General features: G+C 38.3%; 3 gene segments (V, D, J or C); all 3 read left to right on the top strand.

The window, feature by feature from the left end:
* The window catches only part of LOC101002206, a 203,862-nt gene that overhangs the window by 7,730 nt on the left and 170,394 nt on the right, over positions 1–25,738 (top strand).
* LOC100999905 overlaps positions 1–25,738 on the top strand; it is a 221,769-nt gene that overhangs the window by 35,033 nt on the left and 160,998 nt on the right.
* LOC116274659 lies at positions 12,905–14,065 on the top strand. The segment is given in 2 exon segments: positions 12,905–13,041; positions 13,166–14,065. Coding segments are annotated over 2 exon segments (474 nt in total).

The following is a 25,738-nucleotide window of genomic DNA, read 5'->3' as shown; positions in this document are numbered from 1 at the left end:
GTAAGACAGTTATCTTAATCTGATTAAAGTTATAAATGAAAAATTTACAAATAACATCTGATTTAATAGTGTGTTGAGCACTTTCCTCCTATAACATAAGACACTGAAGGGGTGGCCTGCCCCTCCACACCTGTGGGCGTTTCTCGTTAGGTGGAAAGAGAGACTTGAGAAAAGAAATGAGACACAGAGACAAAGTATAGAGAAAGAAAAAGTGGGCCCAGGGGACCGGCACTCAGCATACAGAGGACCCTCGCAGGCACCAGTCTCTGAGTTCCCTCACTATTTATTGATCATTATCTTTACCATCTTGGAAAAGGGAAGTAGCAGGATAATAGGATCATCGTAGGGAGAAGGTCAGCAGTAAGACATATGAATAAAGATCTCTGTGACATGAATAAGTTTAAGGAGAAGTGCTGTGCCTTGATATGCATATGCAAACATCTCCATAAACGTTTTTAGTGCATAAAGAGCAGCACTGCTGCTAGCATGTCCCATCTTCAGCCCTAAGGCGGTTTTCTCCTAGCTCAGTAAATAGAACATAAAATCAGAAGTTGCATTGCCCAGGGACGGGCAGGAGACAGATACTTTTCTCTATCTCAACTGCCAAGAGGCCTTCTTTCCTTTTATACTAGTCCTTCTCAGCACAGGTGTCAGGGTGGGAGACAATCAGGTCTTTCCCTTCCCACGAGGCCATATTTCAGACTATCACATGGGGAGAAACCTTGGACAATACCTAGCTTTCCTAGGCAGAGGTCCCTGTGACCTTCCACAGTGTGGCAACCTAAGTACTTCTTGAGATTAAGAGAATGGTGATGACTCACAAGCATACTGCCTTCAGGCACTTGTTTAACAAAAGCACCTTGCATGGCCTAAATCCATTAAACTTTGAGCTACCGCAGCATATGTCTTTATAGACAAGGTTGTGTAGGGTCACAGATTAACAGCATCTCAAATACAGAACAAAATGGAGTCTCTTATGTCTACTTTTTTCTATATAGACACAGTAACAGTCTGATCTCTCTTTTCCCCACAGACACAAGCCATGAAGTTTTCTCATTACTTTTTACTTTATTTTAATTATAGATGAGGTCTCACTATATTCCCCAGGTGGGACTTGAATTCTTGGGCTTAATAAATGCTTGTGCTAAGCTGCTCACTATTTTTATTCAATATTATATTGGAGATCTTAATCAGCATGATAAAGCAACAAAAACAAAAGTTTTAAACATTGAAAAGGAAGAAGTCCAATTATTTGCAGATTACATGACTGTTTACGTAGAAAATCATAAGAAATCAAGGAACAACTATAAATAATTAGTGAATTTACCAATATCACAGCACACATCAGTGTTTTAAAAATCAAGTTTTTTTTTTTTTACTAGTTGAAAACAATTGAAACACAAACTTCAGAAAAAATACCATTTACAATAGTACCAATAACAAATTACTTAAGAACAATTTAGCATAGATGTTCAACTAAAAACTACAAAACTCCACAAAGGGAAACTAAAGAAAATATTTTTAAATGGAGAGAGAGATCATGTTTATGGATTGGAAATTTCAATGCATTAAGATGGTAATTTTCAACAAGTATGTTGGAAAAAACTGGATAATCATATGGAAAAAACAAACCTTTACTGTCACCTACCACCATAAATGAAAATTAAATTGAGATGTTTCATAGACATAATTATAAAAGCTGAAACCACAAATATTCTACAAGAAAACATAGAAAAACATCTTTGTGAGTTGAGAGCAGGCAAAATTCTCTTAGGACACCAAAAACTCTACGCAGTAGTAAAGAAATAAAATTACTTATCCTTTGGCAGCCTTTTATACCAGAGGATGTGTGTTATACAGATCAATAACTCACACATGGAATGAGGGGTTCAACAGTCCTTAGAATCACGTGCATACACACAGCACACAGATGGACATGGTCTGTGGGTAAGACCAAGAAGTCTGTGTCCTGCTGTGGTAGGGTATAGGTCAGAGCAAATGTGGATTATAAACACGATTTGAGAGGTGCATGAGCCAGCCCAGAGTAGAGAATATATTGGCCTGTGCCATGAAGAACCCTCTCGTTTTTCCAGAAATTGGGATGCCTTTTTCAATTTCATTTCCATGCAAATGTGTGTCTCCTCCATTCATTCCTCTGATAATGCTCACTCACTCCTCCTCGGGCATAGATTCTGCTCCCGGAATGATTTCTTCTTCTTCTTTCCTTGCTGTGCACCTACAAACTTCTGTCAGAAATGCCCAGGAAAACGGTCTCTCAACCACTGGATATCAGTCCTCTTTTCTCTCGACTAACGTGATCACCAAGAATAGTTAATATTCAGCTTCCAATTATTAATTCCACTCAAATTACTGCCCACAGCAGAGGGCATCAAAACAGCATCTTTACTTTAAGAATTGCAAATAAGGGCAATGATTTTTTTTTTTTTTTTTTACATTGAAGACAAACCCCAAATAAAAGTTCTTATGATCATTGTGTTGTTTATATTCATCAGACCCCTGGCTAAGCAGTTTACTGGAACAAATCCACATTTTTATTCATATTGCTAATGGAGAACTTTAACCAGAAAGAGAAGAAGGGAGGGGACACTGGAATATTTTTTCGGGAGTGTAGCCAATCGCTGTAAAATGTGCTTGGGTATTCCTAAATAAAGCAACAACTATTCAAAATTACACAGGAGACGCAGAAGTGGTGAAGGAGGTGGTAGATGAACAAGAGAACCCATGAGTAGTTGGTAATTACTGAAGACGACTCATGTGAGGACACGAAGGCTCATCATTTTATTAAGCCTACTTTGTATATGTTTGAAAGTTTTAGAATTAGAAGTAAAAATATCTAAAAATAAGACTTCACCAATTTGACATGCAGCAGGAATGAGTAGGGTAGGATGCCATGGTGTACCCATGCACGAGGGAGAGCCAGTGATATGGGCAGGAGACAAAAATACTGGGTAGAAGAGGGTGGTTTCTCAGCAAAGGCCCCACCCTCAAGCCTGGTGACCTGCAGCTGTTAATGGGGACAGGCATTCCTGTTTTCATCCCCAAAATGTTGTCTTTTGATCCACCAGGTCCCCTTTCTTGTACCCATATAAACTCCAACCCCCAGGCTTCAGAGGCAGACAAGCAGGTTAGGAGACAAGCAGAGGGAGGGCAGAACGACATGGCAGAGAAAAAGAGGAGGAACATCTGAATCCCGAGAGGAGTTCAACTGGGGGCTGTCAGAGAAGAGTTCAGTCCCTAGATGGTCAAACTCCAAGGGGAAGATCATCTTCTCACTCCATCCCCGCTTCCAGCTCCCCATACATCCTACTGAGAGCCACCAGCACCACTCAGTAAAACCCCACATTCATCCTTCAAGCCCATGTGTGACCCAATTCTTCCAGGATGCTGGGCAAGAGCTCGGGATACAGAGAGCTGTCACACTGGCCCTCTGCCCTTGCAGAAAAGCAGAGGGTCCACCGAGCTGGTTAACACCCAAGCCATGCGCAGATGGCAGAACTATCTGCCCACTTGGGCTCCTACATCTGTCCATTTGCATGCTCTCTTTCCCCTCAGGGGTTTGAGCAGCTGCAGCGACCGAAGAGGTGAGCAACACTCCTGCCACACGTCCTTCCAGGGGGGTCAGGGAACTCTCCTTTTTCACCAGGACAAGCACAGATCTGAAGCAGCAAAGAGCCAGTTGTTTGTTACATCGGTCACTGTTTCACACTATCACTATAACTATTCTGCACTTGCAATCTGCTGTATTAAATATTAAACTCTTTCCTCCTAAAGTCAGGAATAATTTGTGTTAGAATAAAATGAATTCTTTAATGAACCACTGCATATCCAGCTAATTCAAAACAGGAATGAAAGTGTTAAGTACTTCTTTGAAGCACATACCCACATTTAACTAACACCTCTTTACAATAAACCAATGTTTTTAATAAAGTTCTGTGCCCAGAAAACATTGACCAGAAAAGCAGGAGCTACTAAAAAATAGGAGCAATTTGAAACAAAGTTAGGAATCCTTCTTAAAACAAAAAAGTCTCAAACTTTACAAAGAAGGTATTCAAATTGCATAGTTTACCAAGAACTGAGGTAGAATAAATGATCAAATGAAGAAAAAAAGGAGAAGAGTTATATTGTCCTATCATTCAAGTGAGACTAGACTCCCTTTATTCAAAATTCAATTTGGTTTTGAATTTTCTCCAGCCTGTATTTTCAGGAGGATGATGTCTCCTTGAACAACGGAAATAGATATGCCCTGAGAAAGGAGAGAGATATAACTCTCTGGTGGTTGTCAGTAAAGCACCAGAAAAAGAAGAGAAGTAGAAGAATTTCAGCATCTGCTAAGAACATATAATACATAAGCCAACATGGCATCTTTCTTAAGACCGAGTACCTTGGGAGGGACAATGACATCACTTCCTGAATCCTCCCAGTTTTCTATTTCCATGCCCTGCTTCCTTCAACATCCAGAGCTTGAAACACCTCCATCCTTCCTCTTCATGCCATGGCCTCCCTGCTCCTCTTCTGTGTGGCCTTTTGTCTCCTGGGAACAGGTGACTTTGGGAAACAGATGGGGAAATGACTGCCTTAAATTTTCCAGGTTCTGGATTAAGCCTATCCCTAGAGATTGCAGCACGAGGACATTTGCCAGTCTCTGTCTTCAGTTTCTGTCTTATTTCCCCACAGGGTCCATGGATGCTGATGTTACCCAGACCCCAAGGAATAGCATCGCAAAGACAGGAAAGAGGATTATGCTGGAATGTTCTCAGACTAAGGGTCATGATCAAATGTACTGGTATCGACAAGACCCAGGACTGGGGCTACGATTGATCTTTTACTCCTTTGATGTCGAAGATATAAACAAAGGAGAGATCTCCGATGGATACAGTGTCTCTCGACAGGAACAGGCTAAATTCTCCCTGTCTCTAGAGTCTGCCACCCCCAACCAGACAGCTCTTTATTTCTGTGCCACCAGTGATTTGCACAGTGCTTCTTGGCCACCTGCTGTCTACACAGAAAGACAGACACATGGGTGAGCTGTTTGCTCTGAAGGGTACCTGTACGTGGGTTGTGGGATGTGGGATGTTTAGAACTTTCAGTGGTCTTAGGCAGTGTGAGCCTCAGTGTGAGCTAAGGGCCACTTTCGATCAATGTCCCCAAGCCATGTGATGACTCTGAAACCACAGGCTACGCTAAATCAATCTCCCCTATTTTATTTTTCCCAGGGAGCTAGCCCAATGGTGACCTTTCAGGAGAATGAACTTGAGCACTTGACAGAAGCTCATGATTTTCAACAAGAGCATTTCTTATAAGCTCAATACAATGTAGATTTTATAGTCCCTTTGCCATTATCTCCACCCACTTTGCAACATCCCACACTTTGTTCTTTTCCCACTGACAGCTCCTTTATCCTGTCTAAACTTTCTCTGCCCCAGTTCTTCCAAGCTCAACTCCACCATTGAGCTCTATATTTGGTTGCCTTTCTACTAAAAACAAAATAGCCTGTTTTCTACAACTTCACTGTAAGTAAATTTAATTATCATTAAATCTGACTCAGAAGTTAAAGTTCAAGTATCAGAGACTATGATTTACAAAAGTAACTTTTTATCTACTACCCCACGCTTTGATCTCTGCTGAGATTCATTTTTAACCTGCAGGTACAGATAGACTTCCATTATTATCTGGATGTAGTGAATTTCAAAAAATAAAATTCCCTGTCCCTGGTATGAGGTCAAAGCTAGGAGCTTCGAGATGCCCCTTTTCTTTCCAGGCACTGGAATAGTCCCCTGGTTCCCCTGCAGTGGGGATTCTTTTAGGAGCCAGGGAGGACCAGGCACAAAAATAATTGATCAAGGACTGCCAGAGCTCGATGTAAAAGTCTTTTTGCAAGGAAAATGCTTCCACAGCCAGCAAGATGCAGAAAATGCTTTCCAAGAGTTCGTTGAATTCCAAAGCATAGATTTTTATGCCACAGGAATAAACAAACTTATTTCTCATTGGCAAAAATGTGTTGATTGTAATGGTTCCTATTTTGATTAATAAAGATGTGCTTGAGCCTAGTTATGATTTAAAATGCACCAAAACCACAATTACTTTTGCACCAACAGAATACCATCGAATGTATACTGCTTTGGCCAGTATGACCATTTTAATGGATATTGATTCTTCCTATCTGTGTGCACAGAATGTTTTTCCATTTGTTCGTGTCATCTCTGATTTCTTTGAGCAGTGTTTTGTAATTCCTGTTGCAGAGATCTTTCACTTCTCTGGTTAGCTGTATTCTTAGATATTTGTTGCGTGTGGCAATTATGAAAGGAATTACATTCCTGATTTGGCTCTTAGCTTGTATGTTTTTTGTGTATTGGAATGCCACTTTTTAAATGTTGATTTTGTATTTTAAAACTGCTGAAGTTGTTTATCAGATCAACCAGCTTTTGGGCAGAGACTTTGGAGTTTTCTAGATATAGAATCATGTCATCTGCAAATAGGAATAGTTTGATTTTCTCTCTTCCTATTTGGATGTCTATTTCTTCCTTCTGTCTGATTGCCCTGACCAGGACTCCCAGTACTATGTTGAATAGGAGTGGCAAAATAGGGTATCTTTGTCTTGTGCTGGTTTTCTTTTCATACTGGCTCTTCACAAGGTTATATATTCTTTAGTTAAGAGTAGACATCTCGATGGACCAGTGACTATCACCCTATTAACCAGTCATGGGAGCGCTGCCATGCATTTGCTATTTTAACTTTCAGGTATGCTATCACTCAGCATCGTGGAAGGCCTGGTCCCCTCCCCATCACCTGCAGCCGGACCTGTATTTGATCCCTACCAATCACCTATATTAATCGCACCTAAATTCAATATTCCGACCAGGTATAACCACCCTAAGGTGCTAATTAATTCATGCTTGAAGGACATAACAGTAATTAACAGACAAACACACACAGTTGTTCCCCTTATTGGACTTTTAAAATAAAAATCTGCAACTCCCCCTCCCCCATCTCTGACTTCATCAACCCAGGAAAAGAGACACCTTGCTAAACCACCAAAACAAGAAAGCCTTAATTCAACTCTGCCAGAGCCCAAAATATTTGTATTTTAGCTTTGGGTATCCCCAACAGCTACCCTTCAACTAATGCGAATTTTTTAGGAAACTAACCCCCCACCAATCTAATTCTACTTTTACAACAATTATATCTAATATGCACGCCCATCCGTTACTAAGCCCATACCCTAAATTTATACACCCCAAAAGGCATCATCTGTTACCTTGTACTACACCAACCACTCGCCATTACTAACATCTACTCCACCAACTCCTGCTAACTCAACTTTAAATCCCTGAATCCTACAACTGTGAATATTGCCTGTATCTTCTTCTATACTCCGATTTTACTCTTAATATATACAGTTAATGTAGCTTAATTATTTAAAGCAAGACACTGAAAATGTCTAGATGGGCTTATATGGCCCCATAAACAGACAGGTTTGGTCCTGGCCTTTCTATTAACTCTTAGTAAGATTACACATGCAAGCATCCCCATCCCAGTGAAAGTACCCTCTAAATCACCTTGACCAAAAGGAGTAAGTATCAAGCACGCACAAATGCAGCTCAACACACTTTGCTCAGTCACACCACCATGGGAAAGAGCAGTGATAGACCTTTAGCAATAAACAAAAGTTTAAACTATACTAATATCCAGGGTTGGTTAATTTCATGCCAGCCACTGCGGCCGAACTAATTGAACTCGGCATAAAGAGTGTCTTAGATCTATCCTTAATAAAGCTAAGCTTCATCTAAGCTGTGAAAAACCCTAGCTGAAATAAAATAAATTATGAAGGAGGATTTAATACTTCTGAAGACACAATAGCTAAGACCCAAACTGGGATTAGATACCCACTATGCTTAGCCCTAAACTCCAATAGTTAAATCAACAAAACTATTCGCCAGAACACTACAAGCAATAGTTTAAAACTCAAAGGACTTGGCGGTGCTTTATATCCCTCTAGAAGAGCCTGTTCTATAACGGATAAACCCTGATTTACCTCACCACATTTTTCTCAGCCTATATACCATCATCTTCAGCAAACCCTAGTAAAGGCCGCAAAGTAAGCACAAGTATCTATGTAAAAACATTAGGTCAAGGTGTAGCCCGTGGGGCGCTAAGAAATGGGCTACATTTTCTACACCCAGAAAATCTCACAACAACCCTTATGGAATCTAAGGGCTCAAGGAGGATTTAGCAGTATATTAAGAGCAGAGCACTTAATTGAATGAGGTCATAAAGCATGCACACACTGCCCGTCACCCTCCTCAAATATTACTTTAGAGATTAGTTTAACTAAAACCCCTACATATTTATATAGAGGAGACAAGTCATAACATGGTAAGTATACTGGAAAGTGCACTTGGATGAAACAAAAGGTAGCTTAACACAAAGCATCTGGCTTATACCCAGAAAATTTCACCATAATTTGACCACTTTGAGCCAACTCTAGCCCTAAACTTGACTGATACTAGTACTATCGAATAATCTTACTCAAACCATTTACCCAAACAAAAGTATAGGTGATAGAAATTTTACCCTGGCACAATAGACATAGTACCGTAAGGTAAAGATGAAAAAGTTAACCAAGCATAAAATAGCAAAGATAGGCCCTTATACCTTCTGCATAATGAATTAACTAGAAATAACTTTATATAGAGAACCAAAGTCAAGGCCCCCAAAACCAGACGAGCTACCTAAGAACAGCTAAAAGAGCACACCATCTATGTAGTAACATAGTAGGGAGATTCATGAGTAGTGGTGATAAGCCTGCTGAGCCTGGTGATAGCCAGTTGTCCAAGACAGAATCTTAGTTCAACTTTAAATTTACCTACAGAGCCATTCAATCCCCCTGTAAATTTAACTGTTAGTCTAAAGAGGGACAGCTCTTTAGACATTCGGAAACAACCTTCACGTAGAAAGTAAAAAACATTATCCCCATAGTCGGCCCAAAAGCAGTCATCAATTAAGAAAGTGTTTAAGCTCAACATCCAACCACTCTAAATTCTAATCACACCACTGAACTCCTAACACCATATTGGACTAATCTATTATTTTATAGAAGCAATAATATTAATATAAGTAACATGAAATATTCTCCACTGCATAAGCCTATATCAGACCAGAATAACCCACTGACAATTAACAGCCTAATATTAATAAACAACCGAACAAATTTATTATTACCTATACTGTTAATCCAACACAGCCATGCTCTAAGGAAAGGTTAAAAAAAGGAAAAGGAAAAGGAACTCAGCAAATTTTACCCTGCGTGTTTACCAAAAACATCACCTCTAGCATTATTAGTATTAGAGGCACCACCTGCCCAGTGACATATGTTCAACCTCCGCGGTACCCTGACCATGCAAAGGTAGCATAATCACTTGTTCCTTAAATAGGGACTTGTATGAATGGCCCCATGAGGGTTCAACTCTTACTTCCAACCAGTGAAACTGATCTGCCCATGAAGAGGCGTACATGAATAAATAAGACAAGAAGACCCTATGGAGCTTTAATTTATTAATGCAAACAAAGCTCAAATAAGCCCACAGGCCTTAAACTACTGTCCCTGCATTAAAAATTTTGTTTGGGGTGACCTCGGAGCATAATTTAACCTTTGAGCAACCTATGCTAAGATACTAAACCAGTTTAAGCAAATTACCATACATATATTGACCCAACAATTTGATCAACGGAACAAGTTACCCTAGGGATAACGGCGCAGTCCTATTCTAGAGTCCATATCAACAATAGGGTTTACGACCTCGATGTTAGATCAGGACATCCTAATGAGGTAACTGCTATCAAGGGTTCGTATGTTCAACGATTAAAGTCCTATGTGATCTGAGTTCAGACCGTCGCAATCCAGGTCTGGTACATGTGTATTTAAGTCCTCCACACCTCCCATTGACAAGTCTCTTTAAAACAAAGAAAATATGTTTGGTTAAGAGAAGGCTGGAAATGAGAGAGGGGGTTTTACTGTACAAAAAAATGTATACAGACTTATGTAACAATTATTGTCTGATATTAATATCTGATGGTAATACATGATTGAAAACTAAGGTGAAGTGACATAATCTCAAACATACATGGGAGAATGTTCAGGGAAATCAAAGCTGTTTTTCTTAATGGAATCTGAGTTTTGAAGTTTTGAGAAAGAAGACATGCAAAGAAGAAAATATATGAAATATTCTGTTTTAATTGTTAACACAAATTTATATACTCATATATTGAAGTGAGTCTATAATATATTCTAATTAGAATATTTAACAAATTAAGTTTATGCCTGGAGTCCTAGTTTTATTATTACAGGCAAAGAAGCAGAGTCAGAAGGAAGGAGGGGAATTAATTATGCATGCTGTATTTGAGGGCCTTTGGAACTTCCAAATGCTGATAGAGTACACAGTTGACACTCTGTATCAATGGAGCCCTCATTTGCAGATTTAGTGAACCTCAGATGAAAAATATATTTTAAAAATTACAAAATAACACAACAATAAAAATACAAAATTTAAAACAATGAGGTATACCAACTATTTATGTGGCATTTACATTGTATTAGCTATTAAAATTAATCTAGAGTTGATTTAAAGTATACAGGAGGATGTGCCTTGGTTGTATGCAAATACTACGCCATTTTATATAAGAGATTTGAGCATCAGTGGATTTAAACTAATCCCCCATGAATACCGAGGGAACACTGGGTTGAGAACACGGTGCTGAAGCTCATAAGAAATGCTTGCTGTGGGATTCAGACATAAGAGACTGCATAAAAGCTCAACATACATGCCCTAAAGTCAGTGTTTGCGATTCTCTGGAATCAACTCTATTCTGTGAAAACAGGAACTGTTATGGTACAGGCTATTCTTGGCATGGGAAGTGAAACCTCAGAGGTAATCCTACTCCCATGTGGTCCCAGAGCCCTGAGCTAGGAGATATTTATCACTATTTGGGAAACCAGAACCCTTAGCCTTTCTCCCTCCTGCCTCGTCTGAAGACAGGTGAGTCCTTTGCCATAATATGAAGTCCTAATTTAGCATTGCCACATTCTGGTTCCAGATCTTTCCCTCCTAGATGAATATTAAGACTGCATTTTGTCTCTTGTCTTTCTTGGTATCTCTTCCCTATGCAAACTTCATGGACACTGGAAGGACTACAAAGTCCTGAGAATCAAGAAACCTCCATTGAGAAAGGGTGTTTTACTAGAACAAAAATGTATAGAGATATATACAAGAATTATATATAATAATGTTTGTCTTGGTAATTATTCACACTTAGCAATTCCCAGCACGTTCTCCAGAGGCTTCCCTATCTAAACCAGAATGGCAGTCTTTGGGGAAAGTATTTTCATCAATAAAAGGCAAGCTATGCATGAGTTATTCCTGCACTGGGCAGCAAGGAGTGGATAGTTACTTCTGCCTTTGAATACCCCTTCGTCTGACTGGGACCTGAGACCCTCTCATATCTACTTCCAAACCCAGGTCGAGCACTTCTCTTCTTTCCTTTCTTAGTTACTTCTACTGTGAGGTATAGGTTTTACATCCAGTCACTGCTGAAGACTTTCATCAACTCATCACTCATCCTTAAGTCATCTCACACTGAGAACAACTGGGAGCCTCCCTCTTTCCTGTTTCTTTAAAATTTGTCAGAATCTCCCGAAACCTCTAACACCTTTTTTTCAGCAGGGGGCAGTAAAATTCAATTTATTTTTTCTGTTCTCAGCACTTACTATTAAGACTATTAAGACTAAGGCCAATCCCATTAATGATTTTAATGATTACTTTTATCTTAAAGGAGCCCCTGATAGGATAGAGTATTTCAGGGTTTGGTAAATCAAAACTGTTATATTCCTTCATGACACATGACAGAGGAAGAGTAAGCAGGGGCCCACAAGTGTTACAGGTAAATACATACAAACTTGAAGACATGGTGTTCAAACACTAGAGATATAATCATAAAAACCCAAACCCCATATCAGCATCATGTGAACAAAAATTTTAGTAAATACCAACAGTAGATCTTAGTGAACTAGGGCAAAGGAAGTGGACAAAGCTGGGAGAAATTCTGGGATTAATTTTTGTATCTCACAATCAAAACGAAAGACTTTTCTGTTAAGAAGAAATGGGGGAAAGGGCGGAGGGAGAATGACACTTGGTTTAGACATTGTTTATTGCAGCAGCACCCAAACAATTTTTAGCAATATTACCAAAGCAATGCATTGATTGTATTGCCCTGTCATGATTGATAGAAAATTAGGCATAGAGGATCTAAATCATCCTCGAAGAATGCTCGCTGATTGTTGATAAAGCTCTTGTTCACTTAAAAAGAAGTGGAAAATGACTGAGAAAGCACATCACACAACAATAACACCATATTTTCTGAGGACTCACGAATCTTGTGCTACTGCTCCAAGTTTTACATGTGTCTGTATAAAACAGATTGTCTTGCTTACCTACAAGTTCTCCTATTCCTTGTCTGATCAAGTCACGATGTTCACTGGTTCCCTCTTCTGCATGTTCTTCTCTCTTGGGTTTGCAGAGTTCATTCCTGTTCATCCTTCAGAACTCAACTCAAATGCCACTTCCTTTCCCAACCTTTTTAATCAGGTAAAATCCCGCTATTATAGGCATTCAAAGCTATGTAGTTTTTATGTTCATAGCTTATAAAACAGTTGCAATAGAATGTTTTGTAAGAATATTAAAGACTTGAGTTAAGATTAACAAAGCATCAAGCATACTTTGGATGAGGGAAGTGAAAAAAATATTAGTCATTTGATGGGTTAAAAGGATATAGATAGATGAAACTGTTTCAATAGGATGGCTGTGGGACCCAGGAAGTTTGCAAGGGCTGTGTCATCACACACACACAATGACTTTATCAAGAGCCCATCCTGCTTCCCCACTCCTGAGAGACATCCTCTCCAGCCCCAACTCTGTGCCATGACTATCAGGCTCCTCTGCCACATGGCCTTTTATTTTCTGGGGGCAGGTAAGTCATAGACACAGTTCCTTCCAAAATCTAGAAGGAACACTTCCTCTGTGTTGGGTTTGTGCCTGGCTCAGCCTCAAAGTTCATTGTGAACTCTGTTGCCAATTTCTGTCTCTTCCCATAGGCCTTATGGAAGCTGATATCTACCAGAACCCAAGACACCGTGTCATAGGGACAGGAAAGAAGATCACTCTGGAATGTTCTCAAACCATGGGCCATGACAAAATGTACTGGTATCAACAAGATCCAGGAATGGAATTACACCTCATCCACTATTCCTATGGGGTTAATTCCACAGAGAGGGGAGATTTTTCCTCTGAGTCAACAGTCTCCAGAATAAGGATAGAGCATTTTCCCCTGACCCTGGAGTCTACCAGCCCCTCACACACCTCTCAGTACCTCTGTGCCAGCAGTGAATACACAGTGCTACATGGATACCGACACTCTGCACAGAAAGGGTTGCCTCTAAGGTGGGAATATCTTGCCTTCAGAAACCTCATCTTAAACTACAGAAACCCCTGCAAATCGTCCCAGACTCCTCAGCCTTGAGGGACCAGTGTGCTTTAAGTAATGATCTGGACTAAAGACTATCTCTGGCTCAGTCTCTGACAAGCTGAGAAATGACCCAGCCCTGCAGTCATCCTGGCTGACTTCTTCCTTGCATCTAGTTGTTGCTGTTCAATTGAGCTTGCACAAATTTTATCCTTCAAGACAAATGTGATGATACTTGACAGTTGCCTTATGGCTAGCTGAAGAAAGTCTTTGTCGGCTAAGAAACAGGAAAAGGATCCTCTGACTTTCTGCACAGGCTGTCTTTATCTCTGGTTCATGGTTCCTTCTTCATGTTAAACTTGTTCCTTCATACACAGCCACACAAAGTCCCTGCCCTTCCCTGACCCCAGTCCTGCACCTGATGACGTTAGTTCCTCAATCTATGACTTTGAACTTGGAATACATTTTTATTTTCATTTGAAATAAGTGATTAATGATTATTTTCACTAATCTCCCTCTAAATAAATTTAATTTTAGCTAAATCTGCATGAGGCCTAAGGAAGAGAAAAGCCTCCAAATTTGGCAAAGAATAGTCTTCAACAATGTCCCTGGATTCAGCCCTAAATCTCTTTGGAGGCTACCCTAACCATTGGGAGACTATCCTACAGAGAGATGATTCTTCTGTCTTGGATATGCTGAATCTCAGGGAAGTGTTCTCTATCCACATGAGATCAGACCCTGGGACCTTGAATAGATTGATTGATATTTCACAAAAGCATAGACTACTGTGAGGCCTTGGGTGCTGAGCTCAGATGTGAAACCTCTGTTTTGAGGTTACCAAAAAGTAAAGTCACAGAGTCTCTGATTTCGGATGTCAAGCCCATCTTGACCTGGTGGGATAAATCCCACTTGGTCATAGTACATAATCTTCTCACATATTGCTAATTATATAATCTTTTCACATATTGCTAAATGAGGTTTGCTAATATTGTATGGAGACCATAGACATACTAGTTTGTAGTTTTCTTGTGATTTCTTTTTATTTAGTATCAAAGTAATTCTGACCTATTAGGCTGGATTAGGAAATTGTGGACTGAACTGGGATAAATTTAGGAATAATCTTATTCTTTATTTTGTGAAAGTTATTTTTTGCAGGAGTGGTATTATTATTTAAATATCTGATGGAATTTGCCAGTAAAGTCAGCTAGTCCTGAGCTTTTCTCTATAACATGGACTCACAGACTATTGCTCACATGTTAAAATCAAGCCATGGCCTGTATTTGTATGATTCATGAACTAAGAATAAATTTTATGCTTTTAAACTGTTAGAACATGGAAGAGGAGGAATAGGAGAAAAAGAACTGACAGAGGTTGCATATGGCCCAAAACATTTACTATCTAGCTCCTTACAGAAAAATTTTGCTGACCTCTGCTCTGTAAGGTGTTATGTTTCTAAAATACTTCTTTACTTGTAATATGTCTATCCAGACATGTGGCTTTCTTTTTTTCTCAAGTTACTCTTATGTCTTTCTAGGAATATGTCTGCTTCATCCAAGCTGTCAAATTCATTGACATAGTGTTGTTCATAACATTTCCATATATTTCTATAGGGTTAGTAATTGTATTCTTCATTTTCACTCCTGATGTTGCAATTTTGATTTTCTTGCTTTTTATCTTGTTCAGTATGACTAAAGCATTATCAATATTATAGCATTTCAAGTAACCAGGTCGTAGTTCCATTGATTTTCTCTATTGTTTTTCTATTCTCTATTGAATTGATTTTTAATTTGTTCTTTATTATTTCTTCCTTATGTTTACTTTTGGTTGACTTTTCTCTTATTTTTCCAGTGTCTTTAGGTAGAAGTTTAGATTATGATGGAAACTTTTGTGGTTGTTTTCCTGATGTAGTTATTTAAAGCTATACATTTCCCTTTAATCATGGCTGCCTTCCATGTACATTGATATAGTTTTGGTTTTTTAGTTAAAAGCATAATTACTCTAGAAATTCCTTCTGAAGCCCACAAGTTATTTAGGAGTGTGGTGTTTAATTTCCAAATATATGTGATTTTTTCAGCTTCTTTCTGTTGTTTATTTCTAATTAAATCCCTCTGTGATGAGAGAATATACTATGAGTTATTTTAATCCTCTTACCTGTATGTTATTATTTAATATATAATCTATATGGGGAAATACTCTATGAGCACTTGAAAACTGTACATTCTGCTGTTGCTGAATATAGTGTTCTAAAATCATCAATTAAGTCAAATAGTTTAGTAGTGTTTTTCAGGTCTCTTTCACCCTTATTTACTTTTTGTCTAGTTGGTGTAATCAATTTTTCAGACTAAAGGATTTAAATCATCAACTATAATTTTGATATGTTTATTTTTGTTTCATTTCTGTAATTTTTACTTTATGTATTTTGGGACTCTGTAGTCAGGCTCCAGGACTTACTCCACAGTGCTGTACAGGCGCATGGTTTCTGCACTAAAAGTAACTAAACTTAGAGATTTGTGGGATACCATCAAGCATACCCACATACGTAAAATTGGAGTCTCAGAAAGAGAGAAGTGAGAGAAAGATAAAAAGAAAATGGTCACACACTTCTCAAATTTATTGAAAAACATTAATCAAAAGAACCTAGAAGCTTACATCTCTCAAACAGAGTAAACACAAAGATATCTATGTCTAGATACATTATAGTTAAACCTCACAAAGTCAAAATTCTGCAAATAATACATTGAAATCAGTATTTTTTCTCAACAAGAGAAAAATGACTCATCATGTGAAAGAGAAGAGCAATAACCGACTTTAAATCAGAAGTCATTGTTTCTGACTTTAAATCAGAAACAATGGAGATCAGAAGATAATGGAGAGGCATTGAAAGGAAAAAAAATTCCACCCAAAATTCTATATCCAGCAAAACTATCCTCTATAAATGAAAATGAAATAAAGATATTCCCAGCTAAGCAAGGCTACAGAACTTTGTGGTTAGCAGACCTGTCTTACAAGAAATATTAAAGGAAGTCATCAGGCTGAGAGAAAATGACATTGATAGTAACTAAAATCCATAGTAAGAAATTAAAAGCACCTTAAAGAACAAATATATGTGTGAATAAATATAAAAAATACATACACACATACAAACACACATAGAAGGAATATATATTTTGTATATATTTTTATAGCATTTGATATACATATATAGGTTGAAACTTTAAACATTATGAAGTGTTTGTTTTTCTCTAATAATAATTTTTGCTTTAAAATGTATTTTAAACTGTATTTCTCTTATATTAATACAGCCACTCAAGCTTTTGTGGTTACTACTTATATGACATATGCTTTTCCATACTTTATTTTCAATATATTTGTGTCTAAAAATAAAATCTAAAGTGATTTTCCCATAGTCAGAATATAGTTGGATTTTGGTTTTTCTATTTTACAACATAAAATCAACTCAAAATGAATTAAAGACATAAGCATAAGACCTGAAATCTTAAAAATATTATTAGAAAACATAGGGGAAATGTTTCTTAATACTAGTCTTGGCAAATAATTTTTAGATATTACTGCAAAAGCACAAGCAACAAAAGCCAAAATAGACAAGTGGGATTACATCAAACTAAAAAAGGTTCTGCACAGGAAAGGAAAGGAAATAATAAACAGAATAAAAAGACAAGCTACAAAATGGGAGAAAATATTTGCAAACCACACATCTGAAAAAGGATTAATATCCAAAATATGTAAGAAACTCAAACAACTCGTTATCAAGAAAACAACCCAATTAATATATGGCCAAATGACCTGAATAGACATTTCTCAAGAGAAAGCATACAAATGAAGAAATGTTCATCATTGCTAATTATCAGAGAAATATAAATTAAAGCCACAATGAGATATCACTTCACAACTGTTACATTGGCTAATACTACAAAGACAAAGGATAACAAGCATTGATAAAAATGTGGAGAAAAGGGAAGCATGTACATTGTTGGTAGAAATGTGTGATGGTTAATACTGTGTGTCAACCTGGTTGGACTGAAGGATGCAAACTATTGTTCCTGGGTGTGTCTATGATGGTGTTGCCAAAGGAGATTAACATTTGAATCAGTGGACTGGGAAAGGCAGACCACTCTCAATCTGGGTGAGCACAATCTAATCAGCTGCCAGCACGGGTAGAATAAAAGCAGAAGAATGTGGAAGGACTGGCTAAGTCTTCTGGCCTTCATCTTTCTCCCAAGCTGGATGATTCCTGCTCTCAAACATCAGATTCCAAGTTGTTCAGTTTTTGGACTCTTGGATTTAAACCAGTGATTTGCCAGGGGCTCTTGGACCTTCAGCCACAGAATGAAGGCTGCACTCTCAACTTCCCTACTTTTGATGTTTTGGGACTCATATTGGCTTCCTGGCTCCTCAGCTTGCAGAAGACCTATTGTGGGACTTTAGCTTGTGTTTGTGTGAGTAAATACTCTTTAATAAACTCCTCTTCATCTATCCTATTAGTTCTGTCCCTTTAGAGAACCCTGACTAATACAAAATGTAAATTAGTACAGCCATTTTGACAAACAGTATGGAGGTTCCTCAGAAAATTAAAAATAGAACTACCATATAATCTAGCAATTCCAGTTCTAGATATAAATCCAAAGGATATGAAATTTGTATGTTGAAGAAATATATGCACTCTTACATTCCTTGAAGCATTATTCACATAGCCAAAATACAGAATTAACCTAGGTTTCCACCAACGGATGACTAGATGAAGAATATATGATATATATTCTATATATGTGTATCTATATATTCTCTCGATATATATGTGTATACATACACACACACACACACACACACACACAGAGAGAGAGAAAATGGAATACTACTCAGCCCTACAGAAAAAGGAAATCATATAATTTGCAACAATATGTTTGGACCTGGAGACATTATGCTAAGTGAAAAAATCCAGGCACAGAAAGACAAATAATGCATGGCCTCACTTACTCATGGAATCCAACAAAGTCAAACCCACAGAAGCAGAGAGTAGAAGGGTAATTGCCAAGCACCGCGACGGGGTTTGAGGAAAGGAGGCAGGGGAAATAGGGAAATGTTGGTCAAAGGGTACATGTTTTAATCAGACAGACAGAAGTTCAAGAGATCTGTTATGCAGCATGATTACTAGAGTTAATAATATATGTACTCTTGAAAATTGCTAAAAATGTGTATTTTAAATGTTCCTACAGAAAAAAAGACAAAACAAAATAAGTATGTGAGGTGATGCATATGTTAATTAGCTTGATTTAATAATTCCACAATGTATACATATATCAAAATGTCACAATATCACATTGTATACCATAAATATGTATAATTTATATTTGTCCATTTTAAATAAATAAAAAAGAAATGAGATAGCTTTCAACTAAGCTTATATAGTGGTATATAAAATTTTTTGTAGTAACAAAACTATAGTAATTTTGGCTTATGCTGAAATGTACATTAAACAAGTGTTTGCATAAAATTTAAATTCAAATTACTGTTCACAGCCCACAGAAACCCACGAAAACGTGTGTGCCTTACTCTTGGTACAGAAACAAATAGCTTGTACTCCTAAGGAAAAGAGAAAATTCCTGCCTTTTGATGAGAATTGTTTGAATTTTATACTTATTTTATGGGTAGCTTTGCTGACCTCTTCATTCCACCATAGCTGGATATTCCTCCCTTGCATGGACTTTTGTTTCCTGGGGGCAGTGAGTCTTGGAAACATTTGGGAAATTCTTATTTTGAGCTTGCCTGGCCACAGCCCAGGTTCCTTCCTGGACACTGCAGCGTCAGTCTCTCTCCTCAGCTTTCTCTCTATCTTCTGTCCCCTCAGCTCATAAACCCCAGCTCATAGAAGCTGACGTCACCTAGACTCCCAGACACCTGATTGTAGAAACAAGAAAGGAGTTCTCAGGATATGTGCCGTAATTTCATACTGGTTTCTACAAGAACCAGGGTTGGAATTAGAGCTGATTCATTATTCAGTTAACATTGACACTGTTGATTACAGACACATCCCTGTTGAAAATATTTCCCGGCAAAAAATAGAAGTTCCCTTTGGCTCTGAAATCTGCAAAGCCCTTTCAGATGTCCCTGTGTCCTTGTGCCGTCACTTCACAGCACTGCACAGGCATGTGCTTACCACACAAAACGGCAGTCTCAAAGGGAGGAGTGCCCACCCACATGAGGCTCCACCCTATTCTGAGAAAGAACTTCTTTCACAGAAGGAGAGAATAGACCTTTCCAGAACCTTTAACATGAGATTTTTTGTGTGTGAAGTCTGACCTGAGCAGCAACCTTGCATCAGATTTCAAAAGGCAATATTTCCCGTATCTCCTTGTGCTGTAACTAGTGGGTACAGAAGTCAAGAAAATTTTCCTAAGTCTATGGCCAGTTCAAATGGTGGCATTTTCTATTTCTGAGATTAAATTATGTGTATTAAGATCCTTACTCTGCCCTTTCAGGTTTATTGCTCCTCAGACAAGATATCCCCTTTTCAGGCCCCAAACACATTCGTTGCAATGCCTTTCCTCATCCTGGTCCCAGTTCTGGCTCTTTAGCTTCTTGAGACGATAATCCACCCTAAGGCATGTTGTGACATGCATCTTCTGCGTCACTGGGATCGCTAAGTGGTACAAGCATTCACTCAATTGCTTTAGCTAGAGTCCCCAGAATATCTGCACCTCCTCTGTCACACTCTTCTTCCACTTTGGTACATAACCACATCTTCAACGTTTCTGTTTATTAAAACCTCTCAGATTCGACTACCATTTTCTATCCCAACCAATACTGTCTTAGCTCAGGCAACCACTGTCTTTCACCTGAATTACTTCAACACCTTCCACATATCCACCTACCTGATATCTTACTCTCTATTCTAACTCAGTTCATTCTTTGCAACTGAAAACAATTCCTTTCCATTGACTTTAGGGTTATGACCAGTCTTCTTTATATGTAAATGTTAGCCTTTAAGTTATTTTTGTAAAAAAAAAAAAAAAAAAATCTTCCATACTACAAATTCTTATAACCGTCCATGATTTGGCCCTTGCATACCTATCCAGTCTTGTGAAATTCACCTACTCTTTACTCACTTTTTGCATACTTATGCTCTAATAATATTCATAATCCCTCAGCTCTCCCAAAGCTCTATATGCACTTTCTCACTCACTCCTGAGCCTTTACACATGCTGTTCACACTACCTAGAATAATCTTTCTCTCCCTATTTATCTGTACTCCTAATCCTTCATGTTTAAATGGCATAACCATCATGCCCGAGTTTCTGACTGTGGTAAATACCCCATGGTACCCAGAGCTTCTACAATCATAGTGTATCACACACTTCATTGTTTAACTTATTATGATAGTTTTTAAAATCATTAATACAAAATATGCTCAATGAGGCCAAGGACCATGTCCAAGGTTTTAATTTTTGTATCTTCAACAGTATTACAGGCTCTGAATAAAGTAGGTGCTGTATAAATATTTATTGAATAAACCAGGGCTGTATCAGGTCTTGCCTTCCTAGCTAAGATATGATCTAAGCTGTCTAAACATTTCTCTCTCAAAAGTATTGCTGCAATTATTTGGAGATTTTCACGTTGTGGTAGACTGAATAATCATCTCCCAAAATGTTCAGATCTGAATCCTTAAAAATTGTGAATATGTACTCTTACGTTGCTGAAATGATTTTGCAGATGTGATTAAGGATCTTGAAATATGAGGTTTTCCTTGATTAGCTGAGTGGGCCCAATATCATCACATCCTTTCCTAAAAAATCTTACCTAAAACCACACCACCTCTGTGAAGCCCTCTCTCTTTTCCCAGACAGATATGGAGGTTTCTTTCTTTACGTGTTTATAACAAATTAAAGAAACTTCAACTTCTATCACTATGTTATGATATTGATGGTCATGTCTGACTCTTCCTAGACTAGTATGGTTTTTGAGGGATTGGACTATATGTTTGTTTACCTTTGTAAATCTAGTATGTATAACTTGTACAATATATTGGATACAGAATTATAAGCCCAATGGGAGCAGAAACCTTTATTTCTTGTTCATGCTTGTATCCCAGAATCTAGTACTATGTCTGGTGCATACAGTAAGAGTGAGGCAAGAGGATGCAAGCCAGAAAAAAGCTAGGTGACAATGGAAGTAGAGATCAGAATGACAGACAAACTTTGAAGATGGAGGAAGGGCCCTGAGCCCAGTAGTGCAGATGGTACCTAGAAGCTGGAAAAGGCAAAGAAATGGATTCTCCCATAAAGCCTACAAAAGGAACACCACCTGCTGACACCTTGATTTTTAGCCCCATAAGACTCATTTCAGACTTTTATCCTGAACAGGACGGAAGCAAAAAATGGAACTGATCAACATGAAAGCAGAAGTTAATAAGGTAGAAAATTTTTTAATCATAGAACTAAGAAATAAACAAATGAGATATTTGTTTGGAAAAATAGAAAACCTCTTGCCAGCCAAAAGACAGAGGACAAATATACTAAAACAGAAGTGACAAAGGGAAGTATTATGATAAAGTCTATTTTTAAAAACAATATTTTGTATAATTCTCTGCAAACAACCTAAAAGCCTAAATGAAGTGGCTCACATTTTAGGAAGATAAAATGTAACAAAACTGACCCTAATATGGATAAAAAGCCTAAACAAAACAATGGCTACAAAATAAATAAATAAATTTGTAATAGAATTTCCTCACAGAAAAGTGCCAGTCTCATATAGTTTCTTACAGGGGTTTTTTCCCACACATTTTGAAATCAGGGACTTGGAGAATACCTGAAACATTGCAAAGTATAGAACAGTAGGGGACATTTCTAAATTATTTTCATGACATTAGCTTAATATTTATACCAAAACTCAACAAAACTGCACCTTAAAAAAAAAAAAAAAAATCTATAGACTGACCAGGCACGGTGGCTCATGCCGGTAATCCCAACACTGTGGGAGGCCAAGTCGGGGTAGATCACGAGGTCAGGAGATCAAGACCATCCTGGCTAACACAGTGAAACCCCGTCTCTACTAAAAATACAAAAAATTAGCCGGGTGTGACAGCACGTGCCTGTAGTCCCAGCTACTCAGGAGACTGAGGCAGGAGAATTGCTTGAACCTGGGAGGCAGAGGTTTTAGTGAGCCAAGATTGCGCCACTGCATTCCAGCCTGGGCAACAGAGCGAGACTCTGTCTCAAAAAAAAAAAATCTATAGACTAACATCACTGATTAGTATTGATAAAAAAGTATTCAATAATAGAGAATCAAACAATGACACTAGAAAATAATCTACAAATTGGTGTTTGCTCCAGGATGGTAAGGGTAGTTCAATATCAGTAAACTTACTCATTAAATCCATTATATTAGTCAATGGGGTTGGCCTGGGCGCTGGGAAACCAGTTGGTAGAAAATACTGTCTCAGAAAAGCATTGGGAGAGAACACATCCTGATCCTATCTGGAAATTTATGCTCCTCTTCAGTCATTCACATCTCTTCTTAACGATACTCTCCAGCTTTGCTGAACTCTTTGCAAACTCCAAAAATATAATATTCTCTTAGATGTTGCACAGGCTGGTCTCCCAGCCTAGTCTACCAGGAAATTATTTATTTTCCTAAAATTCTTACCTAAACCCACACTACCTCTGTGAAGTCCTTTCTTCCCGGGGAGATATAGGGGTTTCTCTTCCTATGTGCTTACAACAATTTAAAGTCTGTTACTATATTATGGCTTTTTGGTCATGTCTGACTCCTTCTAGGCAAGTATGGTCTTTGAAAGATGGGACTGTATGTCTTTCTACCTTTGTAACTGCAGTAGCAGGACTAGGAATGATTTATAGAATACAGAATTATAAGCCCCTATGGGAGAAGAGACCTTTTTTGTTATTCATGCTTGTATCCCAGAGTCTAGTACTATGGTACACATAGATGTATATTTGTTCAATAATATGAAAGACCCAAATATGCCTTTATGGAAGTGACCCTGCACTTACGCCTCACCATCTCCTACCTACCCCGGAATTATTTATTAACTATCTCATGTCTTAGGTCTCATCCCCCTGCACTAGTTAAGAGTGGGCCCTATTGCTAAGCAAGTTAAAATAGGAGGCTGATGAAGAAAATCTCTGTGGAAAATGCTGAAGAGGAACACAGGAATAAAAATACCCTTACTCTGATGATGTCATATATAAGGGCAGATGCAGTTGGTTTACACTTCTACATTGGCTAATTTCTATGAATGTCATGCCTCTCAACTTCAGGGACTTCCAATGAGGGGCTTCACAACAATCTCTGGCCTCAGTGGGGATCTACTCCCTTGGCAAATCGCCTCACTGCCACTCAATGGGCCATCAGGGTGGGCCTTCGCCTCTGCTAAGCCACAGGAATACACCACATCCTGCTCCTAGAGGAAGGCAAAGAAGATCATAGGAAGTGAACCTCTTGAGGACATTTTGATTTGGAATTTATTCTATTTATAACAAGGCTCAAGTAGCATATTATTTTTCCCATCTCAGACCCTAACCTTAAGTGAACTTACTCCCAGATTCACACACATAAACATACGCACCAGCACCATCCCAGCAAGGAGGCAGCTGCAACACAAAGAAGCAGGTGGGAGAATATTATATTACATATTTAACTACAGGATCACTCCAAGAATTACATTCCCTAAAATTATTCCCTCCATTGGAAGCAGACGAGTAGCCAATAGGAAGAGAAATTGCTAAAACAAAAATGTGTTCGGTTGGATGAAATATTTACTTAAAACAGAAATGTATTTATGAAGACATAATTCTTTAGAATTATATTATAAGCAAAAAATAAAATCCTATACCCACCAACTGACAGAAAGAACCATCTCTAGGACAAGGACACCCCAGAGTAACCTTGAACATTGAGTTCTTGGCCAGGATAAGATGGAGGGGTCAGACACACCTTATTATACCTCTCCCTTGGAGCTGTGATGAGGTTTTCTTGCCTAAAGGCTAAACTCAAACCAGCCCTTTCAAAAGACTCCACCGCTAAAAGCAACAGAAAGTCTGATGCTGTCCCTCCTTTTTGCCTGGTAAGAGGCCACCAAACGGTGTTTGTGGCCAGTCTATGGAGGACGTGTAGTGAGGCTTTTGGTGTCCTTTGCTTCACCTTTTGATGTCAGAGAGCTGAAAACTCCACCCCCAGATCATGCTAACATGGCCTTTTTCTTTTCTTTTTTTTACAGGAGTCCCATGAAGGGGCAGGAAACTCAATTGTGATGTACATGTTTTTCCCTTTATTAATGTTCATGACTCCTCCTATAGCTTACTGAATATCTATATTTGGCCATTCCACTCAGTATGTATTTCTTTTCCCTTTGTCCCTCCTTAGATGTGTCTGTTTCTGGCTTCTGGCCAGAGGCTGTGCTTCCCAGCCTCTCAGAAAGGCCACACTGCAGGCTGCAACCCTTTATGAGAAATAAAGCTCTCCCTTCCAAATTTCAACCTCCTCATTCTTCAGTTGACAATATCATCATTCTTCTAAGAAGATACCAATGAAGTTTCAAGGATGATTCAGCATGATAATGAACTGTTTGTAATCACTCAAGATATACTAAATGCTGAAGGAAGTCAGTTTAGAAATAAGTGGGACAACCAAAGGATAGAACCTAGAAGAGGACAAAGAAAGGATTTTACAGAAACCACTCATGAAAAGAGATCCACCAATTCTGAGATAAAAGAACTGGGTCTGAGTAAGCCACTTGTTATAAGAGTGCTCAAGGTTTTCAGAAAAAAAATAAACAGAGCTAGTCAATGATACCTGGCAATAAAAGATATTTTGAATTTCAGGTCATTGAGGGTAGCATGCTAAGTGTGGTTTTAGTTTTGGGAATTAGAGTAAAATGAAAATAATTTCTGAAGAAGGCTCCAGCCAAACTTTAAAAAGTAAAAGGAAAAAATGCAAGGTATAGAATATTTGAAAAATTATTACTAGTTGAAAGTATATATTTTAGAACTGGACTGATCTGATCACCGTCTAGTTTTGCCATGTTAACCTCTCTAAAATAGTTTCCTAGTCTATAAAAACGGAAATAGTCACACATGGCTCCAAGAGGTTTTATTTAGTTGAGAAAATGTATGTAAATTGCCTGACACAATCCCTAGCACAAGAATAAGACTCAATAATAACTAATGGTGGT

This window comes from Papio anubis, chromosome 4 (assembly GCF_008728515.1).
Source record: "Papio anubis isolate 15944 chromosome 4, Panubis1.0, whole genome shotgun sequence".
NCBI classification, from domain to species: domain Eukaryota; kingdom Metazoa; phylum Chordata; class Mammalia; order Primates; family Cercopithecidae; genus Papio; species Papio anubis.
This window is presented reverse-complemented; position numbering and strand designations above follow the sequence as displayed.